The sequence below is a fragment of the Macaca thibetana genome, chromosome 18 (genome assembly GCF_024542745.1).
Source record: "Macaca thibetana thibetana isolate TM-01 chromosome 18, ASM2454274v1, whole genome shotgun sequence".
Classification (NCBI taxonomy): Eukaryota; Metazoa; Chordata; class Mammalia; order Primates; family Cercopithecidae; genus Macaca; species Macaca thibetana.
This window is the reverse complement of record NC_065595.1, coordinates 67,658,397-67,681,852: the sequence shown is the minus strand read 5'-3', so window position 1 is coordinate 67,681,852 and position 23,456 is coordinate 67,658,397. Positions and strand designations below refer to the sequence as shown.

The window sequence follows — 23,456 nt, the reverse complement described above, 5'->3', positions numbered from 1 at the left end:
CTTGTTCATTGACACAGCAGTGGCTCCTTTTATCTGCTTTGGAATGTAACACATTTGGGGAAGAACATGATAGATGCCATCAGTGGTCACAGCCCAAATACCTCCCAATTTGATACTATTGCTTCCTGATTTTTCATTATAACAAGCATGAATGTTATATATAAAAATGTGAGAGTCATTTAATTTTTTTTTTTTTTCCCAAGACAGGGTCTCATTCTGTTGCCCAGGCTGCAGTGCAATGGCACAATCATGGTTCACTGCAGTCTTGAACTCTCAGGTTAAAGCGATCCTTTAGCCTCAGCCTCCCAAAGTGTGGAGATTAACAGGCATGAGCCACCACGCCCAGCTAGTCACTTAATTTTGAACCAAGTCATACAATAGTCCCTGGCCCAAAGTGGGCGCTTAAGAAATACTTGTGAAATGAATAGTCATGTTCTGTCTTGTATAGTACATGTTCTGTCTTGGAGACAGGAGGATCATCTTCTCATGCCCTCTCTGAATCCTAGGCAGCTCCTGGGTAGCGAGAATTCAGTGACCACTGTCAACTTTGTTTCTCCCAGGATAGGCAGGGGTAGATTCACCAGACAGCCTAAATCCATGGAGACTTCAGGATGTCTCCCTTCTGACACTCTGGGTACCGCATATTATTTAAAATCTGTTTAGCTTGGAATCATCAGCTATGTGGGAAACAAAAGACAACAATCAGATGCAAAGCAGGAATTCGTGAGTTCCAAAGTGCATTGCGTCTGCTTGTTTTGCAGAGCAGAGCCCAAATCCATTTTCACCTTTAGGTCCCTTGATGCAACATGCTCTCAAAATAGAATCAGAATTGCAGGCATCTCAGAGTACATGCTTACCCGTTTTCTTCCTTCCTTTCTAATGAGAAAGTTTAAAACCTACAAGAAATGTTCTACAAAAGTACTAATGATTTGTTTTCCTTAAAGATTCCAATTGCCCGGTTAGAAAATCACTAACATGTCATTTTGATTTCCCCAAATGCATTAACAAGCTCCTCCTTCCTTCTCTTCCCTCCACCACCTCTTCATTGGGTGTCTAGTGACTAAAATAACTGGATATTTCAGACACATTTCTGTGCAGCTGGGAATTTGGGAGAGGACAATAAGAGGTTAAAAAAAAGAGCAAAGAAACAAACAAACCCTTCCTTTAGCTACAGAGATGCATTTTCAGCTTATTAGAGAGCTGACTATTGTTCAAAAAACTCCATGTTTAAGTGATGGCTTTTGGATGATTTTTTTAAAGAAAAAAAATATCGAGGGTCTTTTATCGCTGTTTTAATGCGGTTATTCATGAGTGCTCTTGCCAACAGCCATACAAAAATCCTCCATGTGTTTTTTTTCCCAATCCTGCCTAAGAAGGAAAAAATTGACATCAAAGTGTGAGGTTCAGAACTTGAAGAATTGAGTCAACCAGAACTCCTCATTCTTTGAAGTCTCCAAGCTTTCTGCCTGCTTATTAAAAAAGATAGGCTAAGAAAAAAAATGCTAAATAGTATGAGAAACAGATTAAAATAAAGTCTTTCCAGCTTTGTGATTCTATGACAAATTTGGATCTGCAAACCAGGAAAGGTAGTTCAAAACATCAGACTAAATTAGCCAATAAGCAGATGTTGCAATTTCCTTGATTTCCTAAAACTGGTCTTGTTCATCTAAAAAGCGCATTTAGATGCAGTGAGAATACAGAGTGGAGAGGAAGGCCAAAATCCAATTCCCTAGCAATCTGCCTGTAACCCAGGTCTTGCAAGAAGACCTGCTACTATTACACGAGCATAAGCTGAACAAATTCACACCAAGATCCCTAAGTCCAGGGCAGCTGTGCAGGGCTCAGTTATGGAGAATCAACTCTCCATAGAAAAGTCTGTGGATCTTTGGAAGGCAGAGTGTTTCTCAGCCACATCACCTCCACTTTCCGCAGAGCCTACCTGTGACACTTCTCTGGATGGACTGCAGTTTGCTTCACCTCCGGCCCCTCCCTATGTCAGCAGAAAGAGGGGGAATAAGGAAATTCCCTGTTATGCCCTACAGTGCTTCCCAGAGAAGAAGCCCCATCCATGCACATGGGATGAGGCAGGGCAGAATCAAAGCAGAGCATTCACCGACCCAACACCAGTGACTACAAAAGGGGAGAACCAGTATGGGAGTGAGCATGAATGAATGCGCTGGTTCATGCAAGAGTGTCCCATGTCTAATGGAGATCAGTCACTTAGGTTTCCAGGTAGGTCACTTCCACCTGGAAAATCCATCAGTCCACATTAAACCAGAGCTTTGGAAAGCCACAAGGAAGTGAGGGATTCCAGGAGGAGTTAGGACCTGTGTCTCAACACTGATACTAACTCCCTACTGGGAAATGCATTATGGACATACACCATGAAGGAAATTTACCAAACTGGAAGGACATTTATCAAAATTTAACAAACTTTGTTCTGTGAACAAAGAAAGAGAGACGGGCAGAACAATATCAACCAGGGAAAGAAAATAAAGAAATAGACATTAACTTTTGGTTTACTTACAAAACATAGATTCTTATGAAATGAGAATGATTTGTTTTAAAGATGGAACTGAACTATTATAGAATCAGAGGGCAAGATGCAATCTTGAGAAACCATTGGATTGAGCCTACCTGCATTTGGATATAAGCATGTGTAAAGTATCCTAGATAAGTTAATGAGGCTAGTATGATACCATGAGTGTCTGACCATAGCTTTTAAAAGCAGTATGAAAACTTACCTTTTCAACAGCAAATGTTCTTATCACATATTCTGCCAGTAGTTCTGTTTCTATGAGGGTAACTTTAATGTCTTTATATATCTCTGTGTCATCTGGCCAGTATTTGCAGCATTTGACCTTTAGAAAACACAAAAGAAATTACAGGTTTACAGTTTGGTTTTTTTGGAGTTCCTCCAATGATGGGTCACACTATGATTTATAGGATAAAATTTGCACACAAAAGTTAATTGTATACTCAAGAGCAAGGTCTATTTTTTGTAGATCACCTATGTTTTTATTCTTCTCAGAAGAAAACAATATTTGGGCTGGGTGCGGTGGCTCACGCCTGTAATCCCAGCACTTTGGGAGGCCGAGGCGGGCAGATCATGAGGTCAGGAGATTGAGACCATCCTGGCTAACACGGTGAAACCCCATCTCTACTCAAACTACAAAAAATTAGCCAGGTGTGGTGGCAGGCGCCTGTAGTCCCAGCAGGGTGAGGCAGGAGAATGGCATGAACCCAGGAGGCGTAGCTTGCAGTGAGCTATGGGAGTTATAGGAGAAGTAAAGCCTAGAAAAATGGTCTAAGTTTAAAAAATTGTATTTTTACCACAAACATCCCAGTTACTGTAACCATTCATTTCCTGTGCATCTCTACTCAGAGAACAGCCTGCAAAAATAAACTGTGAAGGAAGTTTGCAATATTTTAGCTCTTCTTTTGAATTCCTTCTAGTTTCAGAAAGTGATTGAAAACTTTTTATTTTAGGAGGAGTGGGCAGAAAATAAGAATGAACACTAAAGATTAGAATTATTTTTTTCTGAAGGAAGTAGCTATGTCATTTTCCCAAATTAGAACTACAGATTCATTTTAGTATAAGTAAATTCAATAAACAAAACTTCCTAAAATATGAAATTGTCTGTCCATATTGACTGAAGTCTCTAATCTCAGGTGGAAGAAATTTACTGGACTTGGCTTCTCCTAGCAAACTCTGTGTGTGTATTTATATATATATAAATTTATTTATATATAAATTTATATATATATAAATATATATATATTTATATATTTTTTTTTGGTAAGAATGTTCTTCTAGACATCATGATGAGGGGAGAGCAGGACCAGAGGCTGGGCAGGAACATGTGACTATCTCATCTCAAGGCTCTGTCCTTGGCCTCTTCTGCCTCCCCAGGATTCCTGGCATTTTCATCTACTCCTGTCACTGCCCCTCCATGGATGAGTTTCTATTCTGTAACTCTAGCCCTGTTTCTCCATGTGCTGAATTTAATGTTTTTTGTTTGTTTGTTTTTGTTTTGTTTTCTTTTTTAGAGACAGGGTCTTGCTCTGCCATCCAGGCTGGAGCACAGTGGCGTGATCACAGCTCACTGTAATCTTGAACCCTTGGGCTCAAGCGATCTTCCCTCCTCAGCCTCCTGAGTAAGTAGGACTACAAGCACATGTCACCATGCACAGCTACTACTTTTACTTTTTATAGAAATGGGGTCTTGCTGCGCTGCCCAGGTCTTGAACTCCTGGTCTCAAGTGATCCTCCTGCCTTGGCCTTGAAAAGTGTTGGGATTACAGGCATGGGTCACTGTGCCCAGCCTTCTGAATTTGATTTTTAACTTCTTTTGTGAGCATTTCCCTTGGAGGTCCTAGCAGCACCTCAAAGACCATAAGTCTAAAAGAGAATTCTTCGCCCCACAGCCACTGCTCTCCTCCTGACTTCCTATGGGACTGCTATGATTCCCTTAATCAACCCATTCCTTCTCCAAAACCCAACCATTTGCCAAAGCTAGGAGTGTCTTTGAAGTAGCTCTCAAAGTGTGGTTTCCAACTTCTTAGTTCCTCTGCCACAATCCTAAATTTAGGCTCCAGTGTCTTCCTGCATGGGCATTCTACGTATCCCAATACCAGAAAAACTCTCTCAATGTGTAATCCCAATGCCATTTACTTGTTCTGCTCAAGAATCTCCTATTTCTAACTACTTTCTGAAACTAAATAAAAATTATTTGGCCAGGCACGTAAGAACCATTTTTTAAATATGGCCCCAACCAGCATTTCCGGTCTTATCTTTTATAGCTGTCTTTTCTATGCACATATATTTTATGTTGAAGGACAAGTGCTTGCCCAGATTGCCAAACATACCCAATGATCCAAACTCCTACTCGCACCATTCCTTCTATTTAGAATGTTCTCCTCCCATCCATTTCTTCCCAGTTGAAGACATTTTGCATTCTTCGAAGTACATCTCACATGCCGCACTCCTTCAAAGTCTCCTCCATAAAGGTGAGCTCTTTTTGCTGCCCTGATGAAACATGCTTGTTCTGACCCTGGTATCATGCCCTTCTTGCACTGTTTGACTGTAAGCTTATTCCTGGCCAGCACATAAACAGTGTTGTTTTGCTTATTTCTGCAAACCCTGCAACACCTGATCGCTGTGTCCTGTGCACACTAAATATGCAATGTATACATATAAAACTGAATCTCATGCAGACAGTGATAGGCTCAGTGTAGAAAGGAAAGTTCCAGACTGGGAAAGTTTACAAAAAAGAAATCTGAGCTGAGAGGACCTCTCCCAGAATGCCAACCCCCTGAGGTACACTGATGTTCCCCATGAGCTATGTGGCTGCTTATTTTAGCTGCCTCCTTGTGAAACTTTCTGGCCATGGATTCAGGGCCCTTCCAGGGAAGCCTCATTACCTTTACTTGGCAAGACGTAAACCAGATATGCTAGGAGTTGCAGATACTGCAGAGCAGGTGACAATGACGGTCCCTGCCCTCGGTAAGTGTTGTCTTCTTTGGAATCTTTTCCCCCCTCATTATGGGAATATTATTTGTAACTTTACAAAGGGCTTATCTATAATATCTCGGAAATTTACATCATGGATACCTTTGCTCTATCAAAAATATCCCAGAGTAGGAGAGACCTACAATTTCTCCTTTCCCAGATGTAAAGTCAGTTTGAGCAGATCATGTATATTTGTGGAGATGTCTAATTTGACAGTAACAATAATTTCAAGAGTGTCCAGCACCACACTTTCATGAGGCCAGTTAGCAAATATGCTTACTAGATTCTCCTGTATATTGGGGGATTAGCTTTTACCCTTTTGTGACTTCAGTTATGCAAGCAGAAGGTAGTGGGATAGATATAAAACTACATACATAGTACACAGGCACACTTTAAAAATAATTATTGGTGAATATACACTTTAAAAATTCATTTCTCTGAAAATGACAACTGAACAAAACACACACCCGCAATGTATGTTATACCAGGTTTATCTTATCTAATAAAAACACCTTATCAAGATTTATCTTAAGCAATAAAAACGATTTTACTAATTACAAGATGCAATTGATGTATGATATTTTGGATGGTCACCTAGTCTTCCATTTAGACACTTTAACCTCCTTGTTCTTGAATTTTCAGAAATATGACAGTGGGGTGCGTCAGTGCCCAGAAATCAGGGAAATCATATGCCCCTTGCATGCACTGAAAGCTCGGTTTCTTTGGAATTATTGGGAGGTGCGCTCCCAACTCCTTCAACTCCCTGGAGCGAGCTCTGGTTCCCTCCGAAATCCGACCCTGGGCCCTCCCGGGCTGGCTGTCCCCCGCACCCAGCTCCAGGCTCTCAGGCTCCTGGCCCCCCGCGGATGTAGCCGGGCGCCCTCGCGCGTCGGCGGCAGGCAGCAGCCGCCAGGGCTTCCAACTTGGGCCGCGCTTCCGCAGAACAGGTGCCGCGGCTCTCCCAGCGAAGCGAGGGAACAATGAAAAGAAAATGCGATCTGCTCTCAACTGCTCGGCACGGTGCTGACTTCGCGCCGCCCGGATGCCTCCGACCGGGGGGGGTAATTGCGAGGGAGGAGGCGCGGGGCCGCTTCCTTCCAGAACGCGTGATGGGCAGGGTCCCTCCCAAGCACAGGCACCTGGCGGGGCGGACCCAGAACAGGCGGCCCAGGCATTTCGAATCCGGTCCTCCCCATCTCATCTCCCAGAATATCCCGAAATGGTTTGCCACATCTGTTTTCAGCCTACTAAAAGCCCTTCTAAATTGGGTTTCTTTTAGTATCTTTTTAACTGCTTGGACTTGTGTCAAGTTATTATTTTGCTAAAAAAAAAAAAAAAAGAAAAGGAAGACAAAATATGCTTCGTTCTCGCTGCATTTAGACTTTCCATGTCTGGAGACTGTGGGGCTCGCAGTCGCCTCCTGTCCTTTAAGGTCTTAATACAGAGATGCTGGAACTACTGGTTTGGAGGTGCCCGTTGAAGCCCAGGAACCAAGGAACCGGAGGCTCCCCTACTCTGATCGTGCTCCTGGCTTGGCTGCCTCCTGCAGCCCAGCGCTATCTGCACAGCTTCTACGAGAGGCTGCGCCTCCCACGCATCCTAATCATGTAAGGCGGCAGCCTCCAGCCCAGAAAGCAAGGTCCGGAACCCTATCGTCTAATTACCTTAGTGCCCTGGCGGTGGTTCCATCAGGCCATCAATCAGGCTAACAGTCCTGAGCCCTGCCACCTGCTCATTACTGCCGGAGGGCGGCAGGAATAGATGTACGGTCCCTGCTCCAAAGGGGTGATCCTTGTTGGCTTTACAACTCACAAACACGAAACAGCACAGAAAGCGCTATAACTCCAGGATTTCTAACTTCCTGAAAAAAGATCTTTGAGGTGGGTCATTTTAAACCAGCAGCCCAGATAATATCCAGGTAAATTAAAGTAAGAGGATGACTAGGAGCCAGTGCTGTGGCTCCTGAGGCTGCCAGCACATGACTGTAACCTTCAGGGCATTTGACATGACTACAGCAGCTGTTATCAAAGTGAAGCAGGCATGAGACTCCCTTGGAGGGCTTCTGAACAAATTCAGTAGGTGTGACTTTGTGGGGCCTGAAAATGTGCACTGTGAACAAGCTCCTAGGTGATGCTGTGGTCTCTGGACCACACTGTGGGCAGCAAGGATTGAGATACCACAGCCGCAGAGTCTGGCCAGCCTGGAGCCCCGGCTCTCACGCAGTGTTGACGTGAGCTAGAGGGGCTCACTGGAATTTGCTCACCTGCAGGGGCTTCATCTGTAAACAGGGCATGATTATAGGTCCTATGGCAGAGAGTTCTAAGAAGTCAGTGGTTCCCAAATTTGCCTGCATATTAGAATCACTTAGTTGGGGGGAGGTAGGTCTTAACAAATTCTACAGCCCAGGCCACACTCTAATTAAATCATAATTTCTGGGGTGGGACAGAGGTATCAGTAGTTTATTGAAGCCCCCCTCCCCCTAGGCCATTCTGAAGTGTAGATACATTTGGGAACCACTGGATTAATTGATAAAATGTGATGAAAACAGCCATGTGCCAAGTTTATCCAAAAATGGAAATTGAAAAAATGAAAATTCTGACTATTAAGTGATAGTTTGTGATCTGGACCCTAGATGTCTACAGGAATTCAGAGGCCAAGGAGCCCACGGAGGCCTGGAGAGAGAAGGCAGGGTGTCCCGGAGAAGGAGGAGGGCAGAGGTGAGTACTGACAATTGTGCATGGCTTATGATCGTGAAGGGACAGCTGGGGGAACCCTCTGCTGATTCCTCTCTCCCTCAAACCTTATCTGAGAAGATGAGAGAGAGGGAGAGGGAGACTGGCATGTCCATTTGCCTATCAGTGTGGTTTGATTAACTCCCAACACAATAGGTGGTTTTGGAGAAAGGGATTCAAATCAAATACAGCTGTGAGGAATCCCGGAGACAGTCAATTTCCAAACACTCATTTTCAAGATTGTCGCAACTCCCATCCACCGAGCAGTTCCTACTTTGAACTGGACACACTGGATGCCTGCATTCTGTTATCTGTGGCCTCACTTAGTGGCTGGAAGAGCATGTGATTTGCCCAGAAGAGACCTAGCAAGGGCCAGGCTGGTCTCGATCCTTTTCATTCCTTGTATTTCCTCGTGCTTCTGGAAGGAAGAAGCAACAGGCAGGGCTAGGGAGGGCAAGTGGCTTGCTCAAGGCAGTAAATTAGATAGTGATGAATGAGAGGCTGAAACACAGGCTCTGACTCCAGCTGCAGGGCCCTTTGGGAGGATGTAACTCAAGGTGCTTTACGCTTTCCTCAGTCTTACCTGGAGGCTTGGCCTCTTGAACAGAAACAAAGTAGGAAGCCCTGAAATGACTTCAGCTGCCTTTTGTTGGGGGGCAGAAGAGGAGATGGGTGGAGGGGTGGGGCAGGAGAGCAGAATGCACGCTCTCAAACCATCATCCTCCTTTGTCCGTTAGCACAAGCTGCTGTGTTTTTGCTCTGCCCCCTGTGTCAGCAACTCTCCTAGTCCGCAGGAGGGAGCCTCGGCAGAACTGAAGGTGTGTTTATGTGCATGCGCATGAGTATTCATTTTGCTAAGAAACCCATGATGAAGAAGGACCAAGAAATGTAATTGTTAGCTCTTAAGTTGGGGGCACCATAATGTGATCCAATAAACACAACTTTAAAGGGGAAGAAGGGAGGAAAAAGAATAAGGCAGTTACAAGTTTTGATTTGTCAAGAGTTTTTCAGACACTCTTCTTTGTTTGTATTGAAAAAGATATCCAAACAGAGTATCCATACTTCTATTAATAGCTGTGTTGGGCCGGCTGAGAAGAGGTTTGATGGACATTGGATAGTGAGAGCAGAAACACTGCCATGAGGCACAGCTACCACACAGAGCCCAGCCAAGAGCAGCTGCCAGCTTTGTTTCCAAGATAACAGATTTATTGTATCCCCAAACCTTTTGGTTTAGAGGTCTCAAAGGAATAAAACATTACTCATTTAAATATCCTGAGAACACAGATTGCTCTGGTCTCAGTGTGACGGAGTAAGATGGACGTGGATTTTTTTCCATCTTCCTTGTGATGGTGCAGCAGGTGACTTCCACCCCGAGCCTGTTTTCTCATGCATATATGAGATCACATTATTAACTTCTTAGGGAGGGTGTGAAGATTAGATGAGATTTTTAAAAGTATATATAAAGTTGCTGATTAAGTACCTGGCTTATCATAGCTTTCCTAGATTCTTCCTTTCAGACTGGCTTTATTTGGAAGGGGGGACCTTCCTTGGGAAACATCCTTGAAGATTATTTCAAAACTGGCAGCCAATCAAGTGCTTCTGGAAGTCTGGATAGTTTGAGTTTGGGAAATAACTTCATATCGTAAGTAAATCTCTCTTTCATGCCTTTACGGTCCTGCCTAAAGTACCCTCACAAGGCTTCTGTTTTCCAATTGCATCTATTAATTAATGTTATTATTTAATGGGCATACAATACTTATAAGCACAAGGTCACATCTGTATCCACAACGCTGGTTTTCATCAGCTGTAAAGAAACATGCAGCCTGGTCCCCTTGTGGAATTTTAAGTGTTATCCTACAAACCACACGAGAAATCTGTCTTGTTACTTTCCTCTCTTACCTCATCTTGATGAAAACTTAATCAGAAAGCATCATCACTCAAACCGCAGCCAGACTTTCAGGAGACATGTTATTTCCACTGCTTGTTCCCCATCTTATTCAAGAGGTTCAGCTTGACTTTTAGCTATTCCCCAAATGTAAGTCCTCCAGGTGGCCAGGGGAGGGAGATTTGCCACCAGCAAGGGCAACAAACAGAGAGTGTCACATACTACTCTACAGATTATTCTGAAATAAGAACTTCAGGAATCTTTTGAGCAATGACATTATTAGAACACATATATATACCGCCAGGTACATCAGAGAGGACATTTCTTAGAGTGGTACGTGATATATCTGTTGAGAAAAGAAATCCCTATTTTCTGTCATTGTCAGTCTTCACATGTGTCAGGGTCACAGTATAGATCTATGACTTTGTGCCAGTCACAGAACTATTCTGGCCCCCCATTTCCTTATGTGCCAAAGACTAGATCACATGCTGGTGAAAATGATTCCAACTCCTAACGCTATCTGATGATATGCCTGCTCCCATTAACTTTGTGGGGTAAGTACTATTATCCTTATTTTACAAACAACATAAAGCTGGGAGAGATTAAGAGACAGGAGAACTAAGGGACCAACACTGTGGCTGCAATGAGGGAAATCCTGTGTGTAGCTCAGGGCTGTGGTGTCCAGGCTGTCCTGCCAGTCATTCAGACAGCCCTGAAAGCCCATGACAAGCAGAGCCCGGACTGGACATTGCTGGGGATGCAGAGAGCAAGGAGACATAGTTCTAATAGTCACTGACAGACAGATGTGTAAACAACAAACTCACTCAAGGCAGAATGAGGGGTAAGTTTACTGGTCAAGAGCACATTCCCTAGAGCCACACTGTGGGTTCAAAGCCAGGTCCCATTTATTAGCTGTGTGACCTTGGCTTCATTTTCCCATCTGTAAAATGGGATAAGAGAGTTGTTATGAATATTAACTCAATTCTTTCCTTGTAAAGCACCTAGAACATGCCTAGCACAAGTAAATGTTCATTAAAATTTTAAAAATGAAAACTGCTATTGGCAGTCAGAAGCATGCTAATTCCAAAGAAAGGTATGCAAAGCTTCGTAAGGGAAACTACCTTACAAATGAGACAGAAATATGGAGTGCTGTCTCCATGGGTGGATATGGAAGAGAGGGATATTCTAGACTTGGGGAGTTGGCAGAGGGCAGCTGGAGTGGTCTTGAGGCCCTGGCAGATGGGGGCTGGGAGGGTGCGATTCTCAGACAGCAGCAGGAAGCAGTCACTATTTTGTGACCAGCAGCTGCTTCTGAGGCCCTTCTCGCTGCACTTTGATGCTACACTTTGAAGTAAAGGGAATTGTGTTGAGAAGGAAAGTTTGTATTCAACAGGAGTGGGAGGACACAGGAATGGGTTTTCTGTAGGAGCAGGGTTTTTAAAGGATACCGAGTTCCTTTGTGTAGGGGCGTGGAGTCACTGCCACCACCATGGGGCTCTCTGCAGCGGAGCCAGCTGCCCTGCTGGGATGGGCTGCTAAGTGCAAGGTGCGAACGAACTGCGACAAGGGACGTGTGAGCAGGTCAGATATGGCAGAGCTGGGAGCAGTTGGGGCCGGGGATCACCCAGGATGATGTGCCAGGCAACCCCTCACCAGCGGCTTGCTTGGATCCTTCACACTGCCTGAGAAGAGGGCAGCAGCTTCAGGACTGGGGTGGCAGGATAACAGGCACAGGTCAGGGTTCCTAGAGCTGGTAAGCTCAGGCACTGGGTCTCCTGTGTCTCCCAAGTTGCCAAGATATGACCTCTCTGACTTAGCCAAGACCTGGGAAAGTTCTTGAAACACACATATGCACATGATATTCTTTTCTTCTAGATAGAAGGATAACATTTTAAGAACCTCGGATAAAGTTTTTATAATGAACTTTATCTTAAAAATGAACATTTAATGATGACACAGTGTGCTGTAACTGAAAGAAGCCTGGCAGGCAGGCAGGAGGGCTTGGGGCTAATCCTAGCTGTGTTCCAATCTAGCCCTGTGGTCCTGTGCAAGTCACTGAACATTCTGGTACTCAGTTTCCTTACTGGCAAAAGAGGAAACAAGACCATATGATTATTACAGGTATTCTGAGTCCTATAGTTATCTGATTATGTGATTCTAGAATGTGGTTCTTTGGAAGCCTTAGGAGTCAGGAGCATGGGTTCCAGGGTTCAAATTCTGGGTCCCACATTAACTAGCTGTATGAAGTTGGACCAATTTATTAATGTCTTTATTATACAGAGAATAGGATAACAATCATGTCTATTTCTTAATCACTCTGATGAACTAAAAACTCACCACACTGTCTTAAGTTACTTACATAAGAAATGTCCAGTAACTGTTAGTGGTGGTCACCATTACCCCAGCACTTCTGCTATTGAGAAGGGAACAGCACTCAGCATAGAGCTCCAAGTGCTTCATTTATTGTAAGACAGAATGCTTTATGGTCTGTATCAGTATTAGGAAGACAACAAGCTTTAATTTAAGAGGCATTAATCAGGGCTAAGTGCCTCTGAGATAGTCTGAAGCACGTACCTGTCCCAGCTCATCTCTGAGGAAATAAAGGGCTCTGGGGTGAAGGAAGGAAGAAAGGAAGAGGAATTTACAAAAGACATGGGTCAATCTGAGTCTCAACACCATCACCCTCTTCCTTAGGTTATCACAAGGAGCTGCTAAACAGATCAAAAGGCACTGAAGGATGGAGTGACAGGACATATGACCTGCCCGAGCCTTGCCTGCACATCACATAAGCAGTCCTAAGGATGTGAGGTATAATGATGCCGCCAGTTGAATGGATTGAAGCTCCTACACATACACTGTTGGTTTCAGATTCTCTACCCTACAACATCAGAAAAGAATCTATTTTTGGTGAGATAACAAATGTGCTATGTTACTCTAGAATAAAGAGATCTGTTTACTTACAATTTTAAGTGATAAGCGTTCTGCTTCTACTTTATAGTAGACAATCTAAAGCTAAAAGATGTAAATCCAAACAGTGTCGGGTGTTGAAACACCTACTCCCAGCTTCCTTTCACATCCCCTTCTGCAGGCAGTCTTCCCCACTGTTCATCCCTGGTCTCCTGCAGTGCATCTGTTTCAGCCTGTGCTTCTTTATACAGAGTCTTAGCAAGTAATCCCGTGCAATACCTGGGGACTAACTCACCTCTGCTTCCTCAGCTAGTACTGGCCAAGGTGACCAGTACACTTCTGGAACTCAGCAGTACCCCCACAACTTTCTAATCATGTTACCCAAATGCACATTCCTTGTCCTGAGCTCTACCAACCTGTAATTCAGGCATAGGGAAGCAACTGACACACTATCTTCCTGTCGGGTACGAAGCGGGTTTTTGCATGGATTTCACCGCAGAGGTGTGTCCAGACCTGTTCCACCTTCTCGCTGCTAGAAACCCGGTTCCAGAGACAGGGAGTGGTAGCTTATGCATAAGTTGCTGTCTGTCTCTGGTCTTAGACATATGGCAGGCACTTTTAGTGAAAATATTCCGAGGCAGTGAATTCTGGTTGTCTGTAGCCTACTGAATTTTATTCCTCCTTATTTATTTTCTTAGTTCATGAAACTAGAGACACTGATGTCTTTGCCAGTTTGTTAATCTGAACGCAATTGTGTAAAGACTCTATCTAAAACCAGTTACTGGACTATTCTGTTTCTTTGGTCCTGTCCTCCTGGAAGAGGCCCCAGTGGTTACTCATGTATTTATGTGGCCAGACAACCCTAACCCTTCAGGGAAAGGCAGAGAAAGGGCTCCGATTAAAGGAGTAGATTTGGAAGTAGAGAAAGGAGAAAAGAATTCTGCCTTCAAGAAAGGACCTCATTTACTGCTTTTCAGCAAATTGTTCAAGAATAGGATATACCTGCTGTGCGCAAAACGGGAGAAAAACCGACTTTCAAGGGCTCGTGTGAGCAGAACAAGGAAGGAAGGCTATCGCAGCTCTGAGACCATCCCATATTGCTTCCAATGATGGAGCCAGGAAACTCCAGCTGTGCACACCCGAGCAGGTAGGAGTGTGCCGGAGTCACGCTGTAAAAGCGCTCGGGCTGTGATGCATCGGTCCCAGGTGCACCTGTCCATCTGCTACACATGCAGGCTCCCCGCCCTTTGAAGCGCTTTCCAGATACAAAGGCAGGTGACCATCTGTATGTACCCCAAGGACTGTGGCAGACAAAGTTGGAGGTGACAGAGTGACACAACAGAGGCCCCAAACCCAGGCCAGTAAAATAGCAAAGAGACAAGAAGTCCAGGCACAGGTGCAAGTGAGCATTTTCCAGGGTCGTCCAGTGGGAAAGCAGCAAGAGCGTCCACTGAAGGCAAGCGACAGGGCTCCGCAAGGGTGACCATGGAGGCAGGCGCCCAGACACAGGCGTCTCCACAGGCTCAGCTAGAGAATGTTAAAGAGCTGATCTGCACGCAGCTCGCAGTTACCTGGGGGAGCCGGGAGAGCGTGCTCAGAGCAGCACTTGTTATTCAGACCTGCAAATTTGCTTTGATCCTGTAATATCCTGCCACTGTGGCAGCATGAGAGATGGCTGACACAAAAGTGTCAGATGACTTATAGCACATAAAGAGTTGTCTCTGAAGCCTGATTTGTATTCATCGATATTTGAGTAAAAATGACTTTTGCTTTTTTTTTTTTTTTAAAAGGGACATAATGGATTAGGCTGAATTACCAAGTATTTAATACAAAAGGATTAATTGGGTAGGCTAAATGTAGATACATTGCTGTCATTTCAAACAAGTGTAGTGACTTTCACTGACATCCTTAGTGGATATATTATACATACTTGTATAATATGGCTTCAGATTCAAGACTCTTCTTCCAATGTAGAAGAAATCAACAGAAGGAGGGCAGTAACACAGAAATTCACCTCATGTGAACTCAGTTATTTTGCACCAGCTTACATGTTCCTCTGAATTCTTCTTCCATCTCTCCCAAAACAGTCACTGATACTTCCTCTGTGTCCAGTCTTTCGGGGTTCGGCTCACAGAAGCCTGTGGTCTGGCAGGGAGGGCAACATGGCAGCTGAAGGTGTATTGTTCCTTCTTGTGTACAACCTATGCAATACCTCTGTAATTGGGCTGTATATGTCTTGAAAGATCCTCTCTTTTATTCTCTGGCTTTTGCCTAAAGCAGGCTGAGAGGTCTCCTGACACCTGCACAGTCACTGGCTGCACACATACCAGGGAGCAGAACCAGCAACAGAGAGGAACAGACTCCAAGGGGTTAAGGTTTCTAATCCCGGCAACAGCAGAGACACAGGAGGTGTGAGAAACAGATAGGAGGATGATCCTGTCTCCCCCACAGAAAATTCATCCATTCATGGTGACATCTCACCTGAATTCAGAACAAGAGGGACCACGGTCTGCACTCAGGACAGACAGTGGCTTGCTGCTCCCAGCAAAGCAAAGAACATTTCCGAAATGGAGATAGGGATGTGTGTGTGTGCATGTCCATGTGTATGTGTATGCATGTGTGTGTGTGTGCGTGTGACATGCGCATACATTTGTGAAGAACCTCTGATCAGATATGGGGAATGTGAAAACTGTAAAAGAGATCTAGTCTGGCTACTCATGCAGGCAAATGTGTGTGTGTGTGGGGGAAATAGCCTTAAATAAAAAAATGTGTGTGTGTGTAAATATGTTGTGTATATATTTATTTGCAGGAATACTATCAGAATAAAGTTTACAGAGGTTGGGGTTGGCATATGATATGAAGTTTTATATAAGAAACCTCATGAAGTTATAAAATGCAGAACTTAGTATTTAATTTAAAATACTGAATAAGCCTTCAATAAGATTGGAGAAAAAAGTTGTATGGTTTTCTCCTTGCTTTAGTCTGAGAGTATGTGTTTTCTTTTAGTCTCGTATTTTTCAAAATCATTACCCAATTTGTAGTCAATTAAGTGTTTCCTGGTTAAATGGAGTTGTTTTATAATTATATATGTTTTTGCATCTCCTTTATACCACAGTTTACCTTTAATTAAATGGATTTGCTGCCCAAATTGAATTGACGGATGTGAAACGATGATTCGCTATCGATTAAACACTTGGAGTAAAATAGCCCTTTCTGTGCATATGGAGACCTTCCAGAGGTAACAGTCACACTTGCAATTATACAGAACGCAACGGGGCATGTGTAGACATCTTCAGTCAATCTCCGTGAGAGTCCTCCAAAGAAGCCACATTCTCTCCAAGGACTCCCTCCCTACTGCAGGCAGCTGATCACTGGGTAAAAACTCGGAAATGTGCTCGCCGGGTGCGACTGATTGTGCCAGTTGATAAATCAGGGGGATTGCTATAAGTAATTTTGAGAACTTCTGAAAATAATCTGTTTCTTCAAAAATCTTAGTTTACTGTAGTCAGATTATTTTCAAAAGAAGGTCTATAAATTAGAGAAGTGACTGAATCTCTTTTATGGTCTGCATAAGTTAAAATACAGATGGATCACTGACAGAATTCGTTTCACTGGTACCTAATTACATGGCAACATTCTGTTCCAGATCCTCTACACAATTCGTGCGAAACAGTGCAGAGGACATGGGAGCGGAGGGCTCTCTCCTAAGGGAGTGACAGTCCTCATGTTTTTGTCCTGAATCATTCCCCTTTAACAATCCACACTCAATCGTTTTCTGCTGTTGGTGGTATTCAGAGCGTGTAGGAAGCATCAAGGGCTCTGGAAGCATGTGGATTAAACCGGATCTGGACTGCAGATGCTTTTGTTATTCAAATGGATCCCTTCACCAAAATATAAACAGCAAACAGGAAAATATCCTTCATATAAACATGGACTTTTAGAGTTCATATGGATAGTTCCCTTCATTCCACGGTTGCAAGAAGTGAGGCATGGGTAAGAATGGGTTGGTTTTCAGTTCACCTAGAAATGCTTACAACACCCTATTCTCCTTGGAGTCACATTCCCCTACCGCTAGTACCTGGAGGATTTGGGCTATTGGCTGTCCTGGGATTCCACCTACCTACATCCTGTAGCTGCCAACTGGAGTCTCACTTATATCTGCCCATCCTTACCTTCTCTCCAGAGAAGAGGTCACTCCCATTCCAGGCGAACTCCTTTACCTGTGTCCCTGATGCATCCCTAAAATAGCTACTTCCCTTTTCCTCCAGCTTCTCAGCCCATGGCCTTGCTCCTTACTACACGGGGAAAACCAGTGTTACCAGGAGAGGGTGCCATCCTGAGTGTGTTTCTGTTTGGTTCAATTTATTTAAGTGTGTCCACGCCTGTCTCTGCTCTGCAGGCTCAGAGGAAAAGATGTCATCCTTTGTAAGGCTGAATGGAAGACCTGTGCTCAGGTCCCTTCCCTCCTGGCTCCCTGGCAAACACTCCATCCACTTCTCAAGATGTCCAGTCTCTCCCTCTCTTCTGATTCTTTTCCTTAACACATAACTACTGTCGAGGGTCTTTCACCTTGTAAATACCCTTTGATCAGAAATGCTCCTCTGTTTACAGCTGCACTCCTCTCTTTTCCCTGCAGAGCTAAGCTTCTGAGAAGTCTACACTCAGTCTGTGCATCCTCATTTCCTACTCCTACGCCGCAGGCTGGCTTGAGTGCTTGCCATTTGTAATGAACGCATCATTTGGTCTGTCAACATCCATTTCATCCATTCATCCTTCCTAATGGATCCTTGACTTCCTTTTGGGGAATTACTTCTTCCCTATGGGGTGGCTTGTCAATTAGAGGCCCTGGACAGCGAGGGATAAGCACATGAACCAACCTTTGGGAGTTGGAGGTTCTATCCTTGTTATTAGAATCCTGAGCACAGTGACAAAGAGACCAGAGAGCTCACTGTCTTATAGCATTAGCACCTTGACTAGACTGTGGCTGAGAGACCCACCTGGCTCACTAGCCCTCTGGAGCTGTTACCTTCTTTCCTATTTTTTGCAAGCCTTACTCTTCACATCAACATTTTGAGCTTCTGATATTCTTTTCCCTTTTCCTGGCTAATTTTCCTGAAATTAGCCAGAGTTGATTTCTGTTGCATGCTATCAAAGAACTCTGATAGGCCATCACTCTGAAAACACTCAGGCAAAAGGTTGCCAGTAACCTTTTCCTTGTTAAGTCAGATGGTGACGGTTCTGCCTTTGGATGACCCACACTGTCTCTGCAGCATCTCCAGTGTGGCCCTTTCCCCTTGTCACTTCCATACCCAAATCCTTTGGGGCTATTGTTCATGAGCTGAAGCCCAATTCCTGATGTGGTATATCCATGACAAGGGCCTCAGTTCTCCCTGTAATCCCCATCCCCCATCTCTCCTGGTTCACACTGAATCCCTGCAGCTTCCCTCCAGGGTCCTGTGGTTGCCTCTGTCTGGAACACCTTCCCTCCCTCCTTTGCCAACTAATTTTCATTTGCTCTCCCACCTCCTGCACTCAGCACCAGGCACCCCTTGCTCTGAGAAGCATTTACTGACAAATCCCTCCAACCTCAACTCCACGGCTAGATGAGGTGCCTCTTTCATGAACTTCCACAGCACGCTGTGAAATCTTTATCATGGAATTTCATCCCTTTGCTTGATGCCCCCTCCCTGTGTACAGGGACTCGCTTAATTTATCTTAGCATCCCTGGCTTTCTGTGACTCCACATTGAGTGGTGTGAATGCAGCGTATGCTTGTGAACTGAAGGCATCCCCTTCTATCTTGTCTGTGAATTTCCTCTGTCACTTTTCCCCTTTATTTTCTTGTACCTTTAGTCTGAGATTGCAATTACATCTTGTTTTCAGACTCCCAGTTACTCTTATGTCTACTCTATCACTAAACACACACACACTCCCAACCATTATAGTCACTCTCTAGACCCTGTTCCCTTCTAGGTGCTGCTTCATCTCTCTCCTGTGACTCGCTGCTCCAAGAACGAGCTACAGTTGCGTCTTTGCTGCACACTTAGCCACTGTTCTACTGCTGCTGGATTCCTGGTTCTATCACCCCATGGGAACTTGGTACACACCAAAGACCTCTCCAGTGCTAATGGGGGGGCACTGTGGAATGGGGGAGAGAGCATGGGCTTTGGAACTGGACAGACCAAAGTTTCATTTCTAGCTCTATGCCCTTGGCCAAATTATTTAACCACACCAAGCCTTACTCACTTAATTCAAAAATAGGAATCTTTAAATGTACTCAGAGGGTAGCTGTGATATGAGCAATAGGGCTTGTGAAACATTTAGCAGGATGCCTGACTCAGTACATTCTTTCTCTCTACCTTGCTCTCTGATTCCTGTTTACCTGGCCTTTCTGTAGCTCGTGACCTGGTCACTATCCCCTTCCTGTTGAAATGCTGTCTTCTCTTCATTCTCATGATCCGAGTCTCTTTGTTCATGCCCTAGTCCTCCTGCTTTCCTTTTCCAGACTGCATCCCAGCTGTTCTTCCCGAATGCCCACAGAAACAGATATTCTCCAGTGATCTGTTGTGAGTCCTCCTCTTTTCTCTGTCCACTTTCTCCCAAGAACGCTGTTCTGTTACAGTGGTTATCACTTTGCATTATACTTTTTTTTAGACAGAGTCTCGCTCTGTCGCCCAGGCTGGAGTGCAATGGTGCAATCTAGGCTCACTGCAACCTCCGCCTCCCGGGTTCAAGCGATTCTCCTACCTCAGCCTCCCGAGTAGCTGGAATTATAGGCACCTGCCACCATGCCCAGCTAATTTTTTGTATTTTTAGTAGAGATGGGGTTTCACCATGTTGGCCAGGCTGGCCTCAAACTCCTGACCTCAGGCAATCCACCTGCCTCGGCCTCCCAAAGTGCTGGGATTACAGGCGTGAGCCGCCACGCCTGGCCGCATTATACTTTTTGGTTTTTGTTTGCCTTTTTGTCCCATAGTTTGTGCCATGTCTTTTCATCTTGATAGGCCAGTGCAGCCCAAAGCCTAACACACAGTAGATGCTTGTGAATAAAGGGGGACGCTAGCATTTCATAGTTTTTTTCTGTGTCTTCAGCTCACATCTCTCTCTCTCGAGCTTTCTGGAAAGCATCACATTATTGCTCATTCAGCTTCTTAAACTCAGCATGTCCAGGATGAATCACATTGCCTCTCCTTACAACTACTTGTATTGGGGGTGTGTGGGGGTGAGGTGGAAAGAGATACCCACTTTTCGTTAATACCCTTTAGAGCAACCCAAGTCACAGTGGTAGAAGCCCTGGTTCATTCTCAAGTTCCCCTCTTTCCTTATCAGCACCACGTACCCACCATAACACCCAAACTGTATACTCCTCATACATTCCCAGTACCTCTGCCCAAACTCAAGCCCACATCCTCTTTCATGTAGAGCCTTGCTCTAACCTCCTAATGTGTCTCCATGCTCTTCCACAGCCTTTCTCAGCCTTTCCTTAATGTTCACCAAGATTGTTTTTCAATACCAATTAGAACACATGATTTACCCCCTCAATGCCTTCCATTAAAGTGAACAAACACACACACACTGCCCACTTTCTACCTCTCCTTCCTTCCTAGAAGCGCATTTCCAACCCTCATCAACAAGCCCACAGTTAGCTTCCCGGCCTCAGAGTTCTTCCCTCCGCAGCTGCATCAGGCAGGCCACTCGCTCTTTCTCCAACATGCCATTTCCTCCCTTTCTGTGCTTTCCCTTCCTTATGCTGCTGAAGTGGTTACTGTCTCACTCCTGCCATTTAAAATGCTTCCTCGGCAAAGACATGGAATCAACCCAGGTGTCCATCAACGGTAGGCTGGATAAAGAGAATGTGGTATATACACACCATGGAATACTACATAGCCATAAAAAACGAAATCGGGCCTGGCGCGGTGGCTCACGCCTGTAATCCCAGCACTTTGGGAGGCCGAGGCGGGTGGATCACAAGGTCAGGAGATCGAGACCAGCCTGGCTAAGATGGTGAAACCCCGTCTCCATTAAAAATACAAAAAATTAACTGGGCGTAGTGGTGGGTGCCTGTAATCCCAGCTACTTGGGAGGCTGAGGCAGAGAACTGCTTGAACCCAGGAGGCGATGGTTGCAGTGAGCCAAGATTGCGCCACTGCACTCCAGCCTGGGTGATAGACCGAGACTCCACCTCAAAAAACAAAAAACAAAAAAGAAAGAAAAAGAATGACATCATGTCCTTTGGTGCAACATGGGTACAGCTGGAGGTCATTATCCTAAGTGAATTAACTCAGAAACAAAACCAAATACCCTATGTTCTCACTTGTAAGTGGGAGCTAAACGTTGGGTATACATGGCACAAAGATGAGAATAAACATTGGGGAATATAAAAGGGAGGAGAGAGGGAGGAGAGAGAATGGAGGGCACGGTTTGAAAAACTACCTACTGGGGACTATGTTCACTGTTTGGTTGATGGGATCATTAGAAGCCCTAACCCCAGCACCACTAAATATACCCATTTAACAAACCTGCCCATGTGCCCCCTAAATCTAAAATAAAGACAAAATAAAATCCTTCCTCCTACTAAGGTCCAGCTCTTTACCACGTGCTCCGAGAAGTCCTAGATTCCCACAGGCAGAATGAGTCCCATCGTCGGTACTATCACACTCTGAACACGTCTCACAGTTCATTGCTGATACACGGTTCTCAATGACCACAGGTGATGAGATTCTTTGAGGACAAGTGAATTATAACTATCTTTGGATTCTTAGTGTCATAGATACAGTAAGTACAGCACTAAATGTTGGATTAAATTGTGCTGAGAAGGAATTAACAAGCCTATCTTTGGGCTAATTTGTGAACATGACAAATCGAGCTCTTTGGCTGAACTTTTTACAGAGGGGAACTGAGGTTTTCAGGCAGAGAAAACCTCCAGCTTCCCCAGGGCAGCCAGGGAACCATCTTTCCTGGAGGAGCTGGTGTCGAGGAGTCTGTAGAAGGCCTTTCTCCTGCTGCTGATAGCTCAGTACTCGTTAGCGCCTCCTTTCTTGGCTGATGTGCTGGGGGTGGTGGCGTGAAGCCTGGCTGTACCTGGATGGGAATCATCACAGGCTACACTGCCAGTTTCCTCTTTGACTCCTAGTTTTGTGTTAAAGTTACGACAATTCTAGTTTAGGAATTGCTGATATTTCCAGCAGAAACAGATAATTCATGACTACAGAATTGACGGAATTCAAGGAAAGGTGCAAACTCCACCATCTCTGACAACAGAGAGGCCGTCCCTGCGGCCAGATTTAGGGAAAGGGTTGTTGACCAACTGCTTCTACTGGGCCTACCTGGAAGGACCCACAGCCTGGTAGCTGTGCACAGGAATGGCTGAGAAGGTGAGTTTGCAGAAGTGGAAACAGGCACAAAAGATGCTCAATTTATTTTGTAATCCTTACAGTAATCCCATGGCACAGGAGGGTGTGTATTAGTGCACGATTCCCTATGCTTAACAGATGAGGAATCTGGGGCTCAGAGATGTTGCAATGGGCATGGGAAGAGCCAAGATCTGAACCAAGGCCTTCTGATTCTCTGACTTACTATAAATGAGGAAGGGCTACAACTTATACTAAAGGACAGAATATGGCAAGTGACATACAGAGAGGATGCTGATGATGGAGATAAAAGAGCCAGTTGAATAATCAGGTCAGGCTTCCTTCTTAGAAAGGGTGGAATTTTCAATTAGTATTAAAAGAACGGCCCTGGTTAAGCAGGCAGAGGGAGGAAGGCAAGGAGGTGCTGTCCCTGCACTGTCCCAGACAAAAGCCATTAGTCACATGTGGACATTTCAATTTAAATTAATACAAATGAAATAAACCTCAGAAGTCAATCTCTCAGTCACAATAACCACACTGAAAATACTTAGTAGACCCCTGCGACTAGAGGCTCTGCAGGGACTGTGCAGACCTAGAGCATTCCAAACTGGCAGGGGTTTTCCTGGAGAGCTCCACTGTGCACAGGCCAGATAGCACCAAAGGCACAAGGAATGCAGTGCTGGGCGCGTGTGGCAAACGGCAAATACTTTGGCCGCCTGGCATTTCCAACACTTGTAAGAGAACGCTGGGAAGCAAGCTTGGGTGCTGTAGACTAGAGCCACACTGTGAAGGCACAGAATTTTTCGGATCCTGAGGTCTGGGCTTTGTTCTGAATTCGACGGGAATCACTGAAGGATTCGGAACAGATGAGTGGTGTGTCAGGAGCTAATGTTTATAAAAATTCACGCAGCACTGACGCACAGAGTGCATAGAAGACAGTGTTGTCTAAAAGACCACCAGGATGGCTGGACAGTAGGAGGGAGAGCTTTATTGGGGTTATCTGTTTGTAAGCTGGGAAGAGTCTCTAGCATGGACTGAAGGTGCTCTCTCTTTAGAACAAAGGACAGGTTG

The 23,456-nt window shown here is 44.8% G+C and overlaps 1 protein-coding gene across 11 annotated transcripts in view; it reads right to left on the bottom strand.

The window, feature by feature from the left end:
* PTPRM (protein tyrosine phosphatase receptor type M) overlaps positions 1-23,456 on the bottom strand; it is an 835,753-nt gene that overhangs the window by 32,804 nt on the left and 779,493 nt on the right. For 7 of the 11 annotated variants that reach the window (XM_050767360.1, XM_050767361.1, XM_050767363.1 and 4 more), the window contains 2 exons: positions 2,745-2,861; positions 1,940-1,990 (listed from right to left, as the gene is read on the bottom strand). In XM_050767360.1, the coding sequence (XP_050623317.1) occupies positions 1,940-1,990; positions 2,745-2,861 (168 nt within the window). The remainder of the gene's footprint in view (positions 1-1,939; positions 1,991-2,744; positions 2,862-23,456) is intronic. The other 4 variants (XM_050767362.1, XM_050767366.1, XM_050767369.1 and 1 more) reach the window with 1 other exon arrangement.